Here is a 14,310-nt window from a genome sequence, read left to right as displayed (position 1 = left end):
GTGGCTTTGAGAGAGTTGATGGGGCTCTGGCCTGCTGCATGTGTATTCCCATGAATCACTGGGAGGCCCCAAACATGGGCTGTTGCTCCTCCTCTGGGGCCAGGAGGGAACTGCTTGCCTTTTCTCTAAGAGAAAGAGGCTGGCTCTGATCCTGTCTAAGGGATCTTCCAGCTCTAATCCCTGATTCATTAACATATCAGACTTGCTAAGGGGAGGTGCCAGGACAATATAGGTCCTTTAGAAAGGACTGATGGAATACCCACACTGACCCAACAGAAGCCCTTCTCTTCCTTTTAGAATGTAGTTGTTTCTGACTGTTCTTCTTGACAAAGATACTAAAGTATCTCTAGTGGATTAAGACAACAGACTTGCCCAGGGTCATATATCTAGTGATTGAGGCCAGATTAGAACACAGTAAGAGGAATTTTCCCGACCCCAGGTCTGGTATTCAATCCACTGAGCCACCTCCGCTGCCTCTTTTAAAATGCAACTCAAGTATCCCTGTCATCATGAGGCCTTTCTTTATCTAAGTAATTGCTAGGTGCCTCCCTCCCAAACTACCCTGTAAATACTTCTTGTTACCCCTTCCCCCCCCACCTAGTATAACAGTGCCTCATAAATCCATGGAAGCACTTAAAGGAACACTAATTTCAGCCTTTTTGACCCCTATTGGTGACTGTACCTGCTGGGCACCTTTCCCACAAAGGCTACCTGCCTTGGTGGGGGGGGTTGCTCACTTGTGATCTTGTTGAATGACCCCTACCTGTACAGAAGAGAACATCTAATGCTGTGTCCATAATACCATAAGTAGACTTAATGATTACCAAACATGCCAGAAACTGGCAAACTTTTGTGTGTCCAGTCATTGGTCATTTGGTTCCTTCTGAGATGGTTCTGTTCCCTTGTTACCAGCCCTGGGAAAATTCCCTAGAGAAGTGGTGTTGAGAAGTTGATGTGTTTTGGAACAGCTTGGCACCCCCCAAAGGGTCGCATAGTTTTCTGGGGCAATTCATTTTTTTTGGATGGTTTTAAATGTTTAAAGTTACTAGATACCAAACTGAAACCTACTTTTCAGTCTGTGACTTTCTACTTTCAGCAACTAGTTCAGTCTAAGAACAAGTCTAACTTGCTCTCTCTGATTGAGGATCTCTTAAAAAAAAAAAAATCAGAGAGGGTGAGCTGAAGCTCCCCTAGTTTTCTTCTCCAGCCAGCCCCTTGAACTAACTGTTCTCCCAGTCATTTCCTTATCTTCTGGATCCTCTTAGTTCCTAAAACCCATAAAATAACTACTAGCACTTCCTAACCAATGACTCAACAACAGTAAGGAAGTCCTTCCAACAGGCCTTCTAGCAAACGGGGCCCAAAGGCCCAAGGCCTCACCTGGGTAGGAAGCCAGCTGCTGCTCCAGCTCCAGCTCTGGGGGCTTGCTCTCATAACCAGTCTTCTTCTCCTGGTGAACATTTGTGGTCTCATAAAACTGATTCTGGTCTGCAGTGTTGCCAGTGACATCTAAAGACCCAAGGGGTTAGGGGTTAGGGAAACAGGTCCCAGAGACCCACGGAACCCACAGGCTTTGCTGCCACACGACCCAACCGTCCCAAGCGCCCCGTGCGTGTGAAGGGCTGGGGGCCAGCGCTCCGCCGCTAACTTTCCAGCCCGCGCAACCCCCCACTTCGGGCCTGTCTCGCTACTCGTACACGGGGGGCTGAGCCCCGAAAGCTCCTTGTTCAGAGGGAGGAACCCGAACCAACAGCATCGCAGCAACTCCTCCACGAGCCGGGCAGCTGCGCCTCTCAGCCTCCCCACTCGGGCCGCCACCAGGGAGCCCTTCCCCAGAAGAAGGGCAAAGTGCGGGCGGCGCGTGCCCAAGGCCCCCCGGGGACCCCCGCGTGGAGGCAGGGGAGGCTCCCGGGAGGCCGCCATATGCTGCGGGGCCGCCTCCGCCCCGCCGCGCCCCGCCCGCCCCTTCCTTGCCTTCCTGGCCCGCGGCCTCGGGGCCCGGCCCTCCTTCCGCGGCTCGCGGGGGCTCGCAGGATCCGTCGGGGCCCGCGGCCTCCGGGAAGGGCGGCGGCGGGGTCGCCCGGGGAGCCTCCTGGCCGTCCTGGGGCGGCCCCGACGGCTCGGGGGCGGGCGCGGGCTGTGCCTCCGGCTCGGCTTCCGGCTCGGGCTCGGCGGCGGCGGCCTCGGCCAGCGCCGCCTGCAGCCGCTCGGCCAGCTCCGCCTTGAGGCCGCGCGTGTCGAGCCCGCGCCGCTGCAGCTCCTCCCGCAGCTCGTTCACCTTCAGCCGCTTCACGTCCATGGCCCGGCCGCTCGGCTCCGCGCCGCCGCCCGCTCCGCCGCCGCAACGTCCGGCCCCGGCCCGGCCCCGGCCCCGGCCCCAGTGACAGCCGACGGCGGCGGCCGCAACGACGGCACTAGCGACGGCAGCGGCGGCTCAAAATGGCCGCCACCGCTTCCCCCCCGCCGCCCCGCGCGCCCGAGCGCGCGTCCTGATTGGCCCGCGGCCCGGGCGGCCGGCGCGCCGAGCGGCGAAGGCGGCCAATGGGGCCGCGGACGTCGCGCGGCGCCGCCCTTCATTTCCCACCCCGCCCTCCCGCGGGCCCCTTTCCCCTTAGGCGTGGAAGGGGAAAGGGCGTTAGACCGAGCTCCGATTGGCCCGAGCCCGCCCGCCCGCAGCCAATGAGCGGGGGGCGCCGCGCTCCCGACCAATCGACGCGTGCCTCGCGGAACGCCTCCCGGCTCCCCGCCCACAAAGCTGCCCCCCGAACTCTCAACTCGGCCGCGGTGACGCGCGCCTCCATCGGCCGACTCGCCCGCCCCCCGGAGGGAATGGCTTGGGGAAGCCATGACGGCCAATGGACGAGGCGGAGCCTGCAGCCCCGCCCCCTACAGCGCTTTCCAGCCACTGAGGACCCGGAAGGAGGTTGATTGATTAAGAGGCCTGCGCCTTCTCAGCGCCGCCAAAAAAAAAAAACCCACCACCAAAGGCAACAATTAAAACCCCAAACCCCCGAATCCCCCCAATCCCCTGACCCTCCCCGCTCCCCTATGGACCAATCGGCGCGACCGATTCATCCGGAGGCGTTCGCCTGCCGGGCCATGCTAATGAGCGCGGATCGGATTGGTTAAATCCCAGATGACGGGCGCGGGCCGGCGGCGGGAGGGGGCGGGGGGGGGATGCCGGGCCTCGGCGCGGCCCGGGGCCACAGGCGCGGCCTTTACCTGAGAAATACTCGTTGGCGTCCATGGGCGGGCGAGGCGGCCGGCGAGGGGGCGCGGGGAGGCCGGGGCCGGGGGGCGAGGCCCGGGTCGGCAGGGCAGGGGCGCTCGGAGCTCCCCCTCAGTGGTTCGCTCCGCCGGCCGCCTTTCCCCGCCTCCCCTCGGCCGCCCCAGCTCCGCGCCCGCCCGATTGCGGTTCCCCGGCCAGCTCCACTCCCCTCGACGACGTCTCTATGGTGGCGTAGCCTGACGCAGCGCTGACGCGGCCGGGCCACCATAGAGGCTTCCGGCAGGAAGTGACGTCAGCCGGCTGGAGGGGTGGGCGGGGGGCGCCCCCGCGCTGAGACCCCCGGGAAGGGGCCCGGCCGCCCGCAGCCGCGGGAGCTTGGAGGGGGCGCGCCGAGGGGCGCGGAGCCTCCCCCGTGGCACGCAGCCCAGCTGGGACCCCCATCACCACCGTGGCACACAACCCAACTGGGACCCCCATCACCACCGTGGCACACAACCCAACTGGGACCCCCATCACCACCGTGGCACACAACCCAACTGGGACCCCCATCACCACCGTGGCACACAACCCAACTGGGACCCCCATCACCACCGTGGCACACAACCCAACTGGGACCCCCCATCACCACCGTGGCACACAACCCAACTGGGACCCCCCATCACCACCGTGGCACACAACCCAACTGGGACCCCCCATCACCACCGTGGCACACAACCCAACTGGGACCCCCCATCACCACCGTGGCACACAACCCAACTGGGACCCCCCATCACCACCGTGGCACACAACCCAACTGGGACCCCCCATCACCACCGTGGCACACAACCCAACTGGGACCCCCCATCACCACCGTCACACACAACCCAACTGGGACCCCACCATCACCACTGGGACCCCCATCACCACCGTCACACACAACCCAACTGGGACCCCACCATCACCACCATGGCACACAACCCAACTGGGACCCCACCATCACCACCGTCACACACAACCCAACTGGGACCCCACCATCACCACTGGGACCCCCATCACCACCGTCACACACAACCCAACTGGGACCCCACCATCACCACTGGTACCCCCATCACCACCGTCACACACAACCCAACTGGGACCCCACCATCACCACCATGGCACACAACCCAACTGGGACCCCACCATCACCATTGGGACCCCCATCACCACCGTGACACACAACCCAACTGGGACCTCACCATCACCACCATGGCACACAACCCAACTGGGACCCCACCATCACCACCGTGACACACAACCCAACTGGGACCCCACCATCACCACTGGGACCCCCATCACCACCGTCACACACAACCCAACTGGGACCCCACCATCACCACCATGGCACACAACCCAACTGGGACCCCCATCACCACCGTGGCACACAACCCAACTGGGACCCCCATCACCACCGTGGCACACAACCCAACTGGGACCCCCATCACCACCGTGGCACACAACCCAACTGGGACCCCATCACCACCGTCGCACACAACCCAACTGGGACCCCACCATCACCACTGGGACCCCCATCACCACCGTCACACACAACCCAACTGGGACCCCACCATCACCACCATGGCACACAACCCAACTGGGACCCCACCATCACCACCGTCACACACAACCCAACTGGGACCCCACCATCACCACTGGGACCCCCATCACCACCGTGACACACAACCCAACTGGGACCCCACCATCACCACTGGCACCCCCATCACCACCGTCACACACAACCCAACTGGGACCCCACCATCACCACCGTGGCACACAACCCAACTGGGACCCCTATCACCACCATGGCACACAACCCAACTGGGACCCCACCATCACCATTGGGACCCCCATCACCACCGTGACACACAACCCAACTGGGACCCCCACCATCACCACCATGGCACACAACCCAACTGGGACCCCACCATCACCACCGTGACACACAACCCAACTGGGACCCCACCATCACCACTGGGGGACCCCCATCACCACCGTCACACACAACCCAACTGGGACCCCACCATCACCATTGGGACCCCCATCACCACCGTCACACACAACCCAACTGGGACCCCACCATCACCACCATGGCACACAACCCAACTGGGACCCCACCATCACCATTGGGACCCCCATCACCACCGTCACACACAACCCAACTGGGACCCCACCATCACCACCATGGCACACAACCCAACTGGGACCCCACCATCACCACCATGACACACAACCCAACTGGGACCCCACCATCACCACTGGGACCCCCATCACCACCGTCACACACAACCCAACTGGGACCCCACCATCACCACCATGGCACACAACCCAACTGGGACCCCCATCACCACCGTGGCACACAACCCAACTGGGACCCCACCATCACCACTGGGACCCCCATCACCACCGTCACACACAACCCAACTGGGACCCCACCATCACCACCGTGGCACACAACCCAACTGGGACCCCCATCACCACCGTGGCACACAACCCAACTGGGACCCCACCATCACCACCATGGCACACAACCCAACTGGGACCCCCCATCACCACCGTGGCACACAACCCAACTGGGACCCCACCATCACCACCGTGGCACACAACCCAACTGGGACCCCCATCACCACCGTGGCACACAACCCAACTGGGTCCCCACCATCACCACCATCACACACAACCCAACTGGGACCCCACCATCACACACAACCCAACTGGGACCCACCATCACCACCATCACACACAACCCAACTGGGACCCCACCATCACCACCGTGGCACACAACCCAACTGGGACCCCCATCACCACCGTGGCACACAACCCAACTGGGACCCACCATCACCACCATGGCACACAACCCAACTGGGACCCACCATCACCACCGTGACACACAACCCAACTGGGACCCCCATCACCACCGTGACACACAACCCAACTGGGACCCCACCATCACCACCGTGGCACACAACCCAACTGGGACCCCAATCACCACCATCACACACAACCCAACTGGGACCCCCATCACCACCGTGACACACAACCCAACTGGGACTCCCATCACCACCGTGACACACAACCCAATTGTGACCCCCCTACCATCACTATTGTGACACACAACCCAACTGTGATCCCCCTATCACTACTGTGACACACAACCCAACTTCACCCCCCCACCATCTCCACAGTGATACACAACTTTTTGGGCAACAACAGCACAACTGTGACACACAACACAACAGTGACCCTAGCACTATAACTATTGTGACACTCAACACAACTGTGAACCCAGCACCATCACAACCATGTCACAATTGTTAGAGCAATCACATCACAGCTGTGACATACAACACTGAAAGGACACACAAGAGAATAGCAACCATGATACTCAATACAACTATAAACTCAACACGACCACAACCATGACACAGCATCACAACTGTGGCACATACCTCCATCACCATCACAACCATGACATGGGACAACAGTGCAGTGACAAGCAACACCATCATTAGGAAACATATGGCAACAGTATCACAATATGACATACAGTGCCACCACCATGATATACAAGGTATCACAAACATAGCACATAACATAGCATGACTGTGAACCCAGCAGCATCATAATGTGACATAACACCATCACCATCATCACAGTTGTCACACACAAGCTCACTGCTTTGCCATACAGAAACATCACAAATGTGACATATAATTTTACCACCATGTCATACAAATAACCATGACACATGACTGTGGTATGCAATAGTATCACAACTGTTACACACAATACCACCACCATGACACAACATCACAACTGTGACATACAGTACCATGAGTGCAACAGCATTACAACCACAATGCACAACACTACTGTTAACTTACCATCCCCACTGTGACTCTATGACATGTAGCAGCATCATAACCATGACACACAACACAGCCATAACACTAAGTAATGCCACCACCATGACAATAATGATATATAGCCTAACTGTGACACAATCCCTCTGTGGCACATCACACAACACCCAACTGTGATATCCAGAATTCCAAACATCAGCATCACAAACGTGACACAAACCACCATGACATACCACAGCCCTACAACTCCATATCCAAACAACTTTGCCACATACTACCATGGAACCCAACACCATAACCATAATTCAGTACCAGCATCCTCACAGCGTCACAACCACATCCAGCATCTCCACCATGTCACATAATGGCTCTACAACAATGCCGTGGAAACAGCCTTGCCACAAAGTAACACAACTGCACTCCAGAAATCACAACCATGCCTTATAACCTAGCCAACCAAAATTGTAACTGCAACATATATATAACATACATAACCTTTTCATACTCCACAATTTGACTCTATAGCATCAAGACTACTGAGACACACAACACAAGGGTAACACCATGTAACAACATCACACTGCACTACAACTATAGTATCAAATGGACCCATTCCACAGAGGGCAGCAATAAAACAATTGTTCAGTCTGAGATCAATAGACAGGGCATGAGAATTGTTTTGAAGAGCTGGAAAAGACCTCAGAAGCCATGGAATTCATTCCCCCTTAAAGATTAGGAAACTGAGGCTCAGAGACTTAATGATTTGTTTGTCTGAGGTCACATAGGTCAAAAGTGACAGAAGCAGGATTTGAATCCAGCACCTCTATTACACTTATCTATTTCCTAAATCTTGGTCCTGATCTTCACCCACTATATGCATGGGGAGCACTTGAACCCACAACTGCATCCACAAAAAAGAGATCCATCAGTCAAGATGCCACCTCCATGAAATGGCCATGCAATGTAAATCCTGTGTCCCCATAGAGTCCAAATTCAGGTTCATGATATGGACCTTAGCTTCAATCGGTGTCATGATAAAAATCACAGCTTAGTTTTCTAACACCAAATCCAATGAATAACATCAACACACAGCAAGCAGTTGGATTCACTAATAAAGACTCACACCCAAACACAAGTGTTTTCTGCTTAGGGGCTCAACAGATACCCAGAACATACATTTAGACACAAGAGAAAAACTCAGACATGGGACATGTATGTTGATGTAAAGGGGCTGGAATCTTGAGCCAAGTCTAATACGATGAATTCCTATAAAGACTTATGTAAAGTTTTGCTCTTGGGTTCAAACAATCAGTTCCACAAGTACCAAGATGAGGGAGACATGGCTGGATGGCAACTTCTTATGGGACATTTTTGGGGAGGAGAGGTGTCATTAGCAGACCAGATCAATATATAAATCAGCAACTTGATAAGGCAAATCAAATTAGTTCAGTCTAGGCTATAGTGAGTGAACCACTGAGTGAACCACAGTGTCCAGAATAAAGAAGATGATATTCCCTAGAATTTCCAAAAGAAGGAGCCTTGAATGGCAAAACCACTGGAGATGATGTGCTATGAACCAACACAAACTAAGGAAAGGAAGACTTTTAGAGACAACTTCAAGGATTTGAAGATGGCCATGTGGAAGAAGGACTGCTGTCTGACAAAAAGCATTTATTATACACTTACTTTATCTGCCAGGCACTATAGTGCCAAGTTCTGGGGAGTCAAAGAAATGTAATTCATGTAATTCTCATGTAATTTAAAGTCTAATGAAGGATAAATTTGTTCAAATAAATGATATAAATAGGATAAATCAGAAATAATCATCAGAGGGGAAGCACCAATACTGTATTAAGAAAGATTGAGAAAGGTTTCTAATGGAAGGTGGGATATTTGCTGGGACTTGAAGGAAGCAGGAGAGGGCAGGAGATAGAGATGAGGAAAAGAATTGCAGGTGTGGGGGACAGCTAGTGAAAATCTTGAAGAAGGAAGGGTTTGGGGGAGGAGATGAATTCATTTTGGACATGTTTAAAAGTTTAAGGTTATGAATTTAAGTTGCAAGATCCATTTTGAGAGTTCAGATAGACAGTTGGAAATGCAAGAGGTAGGTCAGGAGAGAGGTTCAACTTGGCTAAAATCTGGGAATTACCATCATAGAAATGACAATTGACTCTATGGCAGCTCATGAGCTAACCAAGCAAAATTATTGAATAGAGGAAGCAAAGAAGAGGTCCCAGGATAAATCCTTGCAAGCACCCACAGTTAGGGGTTGTGACTTGGTGAAGATCCAGCCAAAGAGACCAGGGAGGAGCAGTTCTGGGAGCCAGGAGAGACTCAAGTCACAAAAACTTAGAGGAGAGGATCAAGGAGAGGAGGATTTAGTGATAATGTCAAAGGCTCAGAGGTTCAGAAAGATGAGGATTGGGAAAAAGCATTCAGATTTGGCAATTAGGAGACTGGGAACTTTAGAGTTTCGATTGAAGGATGAAGCCCAGAAGCCAGAGTGTAGAGAGTTAAGAAGAGAGTAACAGGAGAGAAATATAGACACCCATTAGAGAGAGCCACAAAAGGGAGAAGTACGGCATGAAAGCTTCAAGAACAGATGGATCAAATGAAGTATTTGCAAGTGGGGAAGCAACTTGTAGGTAAGAAAAGATGAATAAAACTAGGAATGATAGAGGGAGCAATCTACTGATGAAGCTAGGCAGGTTGGAATGGGATCAGTTGCTCAAGGTAGGATTGTTCTTGGGATGAATAATGCCACCTCTATACGAGACAGAGGTGATGGAAGAGAAAGGCAGAAGGCATCTGGGTGAAGTAAGATGAGGAAGAGGGAGCTCATGGTAAATGATCTCAATTTTTTTTTCCTGCAAAATATGACAGGGTTCTCAGCTGAGAGGGTCAGGAGGGGCAGCCATAGGGGTTTTGAGGAGGGATGAAAAGGTTTGGAAGAACCATTGAGGACAGAGGGAGAGTGAGTTTATGGCGGTATAGTAAGATTGCTAAGCAACAGTGAGGGCCCAGATGGAGCTGTGTAACACAATTCTAATGGAACAAGTCAGGAGGGTCGTGTGATTTTCTCCATTGTGTGTAGGAGTAAAAGCAATGGATTGTGGGAGTGATTCAAGGCTGAGACTTGACAGGGCTCAATAAAACATAGAATAAAGGTTCAAGGGATTCAAGAGAGGAGGACAGTGCAGAGCTGAGGGGTTAAGATGGAGAAAAAAGTTCAATGCCTAGCAGAAAGTAAAGGCAAGCCTAATCTTTGTTAATCTGTTCATTGATTAAATTGTGTGATAGGTCAAATTTTTATACTCATCTTCACAACAATCATATCCTTTTCTGAATGCAAATGAGAAATTGCTAATTATCAAGGGATGATCTATCTCTCGGGGCTACTTCTCAGACACACAACTTTGCCCCTAGAGACATTGGAGACACCAAGAAAGTACCATTCAGTCTCCCATCTCCAAATCTGATGGATGACAATCCCACTTAGCAGCCACACAATAATATCACTGCTTCCCTCAGACATACAACTCAGATACACAAACATACCTTAACACACACCCTGCTTGATTCTCTTGGAGACACAACAAAAGCACAACTCAGATATATAGCATTAACTGTGATAGGGAACAAAGATGCACAGTGTATAGTTAGATACATATCCAGAGACAGATCAAAGGACTGAAAGGATGGCTTTTTTTTGAGTCTTTTCTTAGTCTTCACCTTTCTTGAGCTCCCTGGTGCTCTCCTCCTCTGTGTGTCTCTGAGTATTTCTCCTTGTTTCTCCATGTATATATGCTTCTGTCCTTGCCTCCTAGTGTAGACCTGTCTCTTTGTGCACCTATCTGTCACTGGAAGTATGTGTCCCTGCCTCTTTGTCTCCTCCTCCTCCCTTCTCTCTATACCATTTTACACTGTTGAGCATCCTTGCCTCCTAGATACTGTCTTCTCCCTGGGTTTTCATGACGCCATTCCTTCCTGGCTCTTCTCTTACCTGTCTTCTTAGTCTCTTTTATGTGACTGTCATATCACATCACCATCCTCTAAAACTGGATGTTCCCCAGGACTTCATCCTGGTCCCCATTTTCTCTATGCATTTTTCTTGGTAACCTCAGTTCCCATGGGGCTATCATTTCTTGGGTAGCTAGATGGTGCAGTGAATAGAGCACTGCCTTGAAGTCAGGAGGACCTGAGTTCAAATGTGATCTCAGATATTTACTTGCTATGTGGCATTAGGCAAATCACTTAACTCTGATTACCTCAAGATTGTCCGCTAAGTTGTTCTGATTCTTATCTGATCACCCGGATCCATATGACTCTGGAGGAGAAAGTGAGGCTGATGACTTAGTATAACCCCCTTCACTCAAATCCAATTCACCTGCTTGTCATGGCATCACTTCCCTGATGTCACAGTCTCTTTGAGAATGAAGGACAAACATCAATGATCACATCATTGTCATCTTCATTATCTGTCACCTCTATGCAGAATACTCAAAGACCTAAACTTCAATCCCATATCATTAATCACCTAAGGGACATCTTAACTTCAATAAGTCTCCTTAGACATCCCAAACAGAATTCAATACCTTTTGGCCTTCCTCTCAGGTTTGCTACTCCTGCTGAAGATACCACCATCCTTCTAATCATCCAGGTTTGGAATTCCATTCCTTTGACTTTCCCCTTAACTTTATTTGTCATATCTACTTAGTCACTGAGTCTTCTCTATGTGTGACTAGCAGGTACAATGGAGAGATGGATTAGGCTGGGTTCAGGAAGACCTGATTTCAAATCCAACCTTGGGCATGTACTAGATGTGTGATATGTGTATGCAAGTCACTCAATCTCTGTCTGCCTCAGTTTCCTTAACTGTAAAGGTGGGGATAATAACAGCACCTCCCTCCTGGGTTTGTTGTCAGGGTCAGAGGAGTTCATATTTGTAGAAGGTGCTTAGCATGCTGTCTGGGTCGTAAGTAGGTGCTAAATAAATTGATCCATGCTTCTCTCCTCTATTGTAATCGCTGCCCTTCTCCCCACTGGTTCCTTCACGTTGTAGAACACGTAAATCACTTCAGTTTCCTGCTCAGTAACTGTCCATGGCTACCTAGTGCTTCTGGCTTTCTCCATTTGCCATTTAAATCCTTTACACTGCATTCCAGGGAGTCTTTCCAGGCTTTCTACAAATGGCTGTCCTTCATGAAGTCTATCTTTCAGGTAAATTGTCCTATCGAGTATCCTGGTCCAGAACATTCCATCCTCTGCCTCTGCACCTTTGCAATGCTAAACTATGACTGGGGTGCCTTCCTTCCCTCCAGCTCAGTTCAGTTTGGGTGCCACTTCCTAGAGAACTATTTTGATCCTCTCCAGTTCTCAGTTTCCTTCACCCTTACTTTGAATAAGGATCAAGCACGGCACCAAAGAAGACCCTCATCTCATCCTGCCCCTTTGCTGAGCTGGCAAGGGCACAAGCGTGGGACGATGCACTTATTTTTAGAGTTTTTTTTAATGTATCCATCAGTTTATGCTGATTTTTCCTTGGTAAAATGTTCTGTGTGATATGGGATGGCTGGAGGGGCAAGGAGGGCACCGGAGGAAGTGATGGCAATGTAGCAAACCGAGAAAAACAAAAGATACCAGGGGAAACTTAGTAGCAACAAGAGTAGCTGGCGGTGATAGAACGTTTCCAGTCTTGCCCACGCGTTGTAGATAGCTCCTGTGATCCTCCTGGGACCCGGGGCCTCCTATGATCCCCCTTTCACAGATGAGGAAACTGAGGCAGGCGGAGGTTTGGGGCTTTGGTTCCGTATCCCCACTGGGTTCTGGGTTCGGGTCTTCCTGACTCCAGGTCCAACACATCCGTTGCATCATATCTTTTTAGATTACAAACATACTTGTAAAACCATTTTGAACGTTTTTGTCCTTGAGTTCCAAATGTTCCTTCCCCTCCCTCCTTTCTCGTTGATAGAGATTCCTCCGCTACAAAAAGGATTCTCCCGGCGCCTTCGTGGGAGCGCGTTTGTCCGCGCCCGGCGCCCCTCCCCGGCAGCCCCTCGTGCGCGGGGGCCATGATCCCCCCCAGCCCCCCGGCATAAGGGCCGGGACCGCGGAGGGAAACTCCCCGGCGGGAGGCAGGGGAGACTGGCCCCGGATACGCCCCCCGGCCGGGACTGGAACCCCGCACCCGGTGGGGCGCCGGCGCTCGGGGGGCTGGAGCAGAGAGCGGCCCGCGGGGCCGAGCTCGCCCGGCAGAGGGCGCCCGGGCGCTGGTCATCGGTCCGCCCGGCGCCGCCCCCGGGGGGCTGTGTGTGTGGGGGGACAGCGCCTCTGGCCGCGTGTGCTCCGAGCCGCCCCCCGGGGCTGCGCCCAGAGGCTGGGGGCCCCGCAGAGCGCCCCAACTCCGCCCCGGGGAGGCCCGGGCTCACCTGGGGGGTGGCGCCTGTCTCGGGTGGTCGCTCCGAGCCTGCTCCGTCTCTCAGTGTCTGTGCCTGGGGTGGTCCCTGTCTCTCCTATCTCTGCCCCTCTGTGTCTCTCCCTAGGGGTGGGCACCTGTCTCTCCTATCTCTGCCCCTCTGTGTCTCTCCCTAGGGGTGGGCACCTGTCTCTCCTATCTCTGCCCCTCTGTGTCTCTCCCTGAGGGTGGGCACCTGTCTCTCCTATCTCTGCCCCTCTGTGTCTCTCCCTAGGGGTGGGCACCTGTCTCTCCTATCTCTGCCCCTCTGTTTCTGTGCCTGGGGGTGGTCCCTGTCTCTCCTATCTCTGCCCCTCTGTGTCTCTCCCTGAGGGTGGGCACCTGTCTCTCCTATCTCTGCCCCTCTGTGTCTCTCCCTGAGGGTGGGCACCTGTCTCTCCTATCTCTGCCCCTCTGTGTCTCTCCCTAGGGGTGGGCACCTGTCTCTCCTATCTCTGCCCCTCTGTTTCTGTGCCTGGGGGTGGTCCCTGTCTCTCCTATCTCTGCCCCTCTGTGTCTCTCCCTGAGGGTGGGCACCTGTCTCTCCTATCTCTGCCCCTCTGTGTCTCTCCCTGAGGGTGGGCACCTGTCTCTCCTATCTCTGCCCCTCTGTGTCTCTCCCTAGGGGTGGGCACTTGTCTCTCCTATCTCTGCCCCTCTGTGTCTGTGCCTGGGGGTGGTCCCTGTCTCTCCTATCTCTGCCCCTCTGTGTCTCTCCCTGAGGGTGGGCACCTGTCTCTCCTATCTCT

General features: G+C 53.5%; 1 protein-coding gene across 2 annotated transcripts in view; it reads right to left on the bottom strand.

Moving 5' to 3' along the window:
• The window catches only part of HNRNPUL1 (heterogeneous nuclear ribonucleoprotein U like 1), a 30,015-nt gene extending 26,554 nt beyond the window's left edge, over positions 1 to 3,461 (bottom strand). The window contains exons 1-2 of one of the 2 annotated variants that reach the window (XM_074219146.1): positions 3,223 to 3,461; positions 1,381 to 1,509 (exon numbers count right to left, since the gene is read on the bottom strand). In XM_074219146.1, the coding sequence (XP_074075247.1) occupies positions 1,381 to 1,509; positions 3,223 to 3,247 (154 nt within the window). In that variant the 5' untranslated portion in view covers positions 3,248 to 3,461. Of the gene's footprint in view, positions 1 to 1,380; positions 1,510 to 1,974; positions 2,374 to 3,222 lie in introns of those variants that run through there. The other variant, XM_074219144.1, reaches the window with a different exon arrangement.
• Positions 3,462 to 14,310: the final 10,849 nt, after the last annotated feature.

The sequence above is a fragment of the Macrotis lagotis genome, chromosome 1 (genome assembly GCF_037893015.1).
Source record: "Macrotis lagotis isolate mMagLag1 chromosome 1, bilby.v1.9.chrom.fasta, whole genome shotgun sequence".
Lineage (NCBI taxonomy): Eukaryota > Metazoa > Chordata > Mammalia > Peramelemorphia > Peramelidae > Macrotis > Macrotis lagotis.
This window is presented reverse-complemented; position numbering and strand designations above follow the sequence as displayed.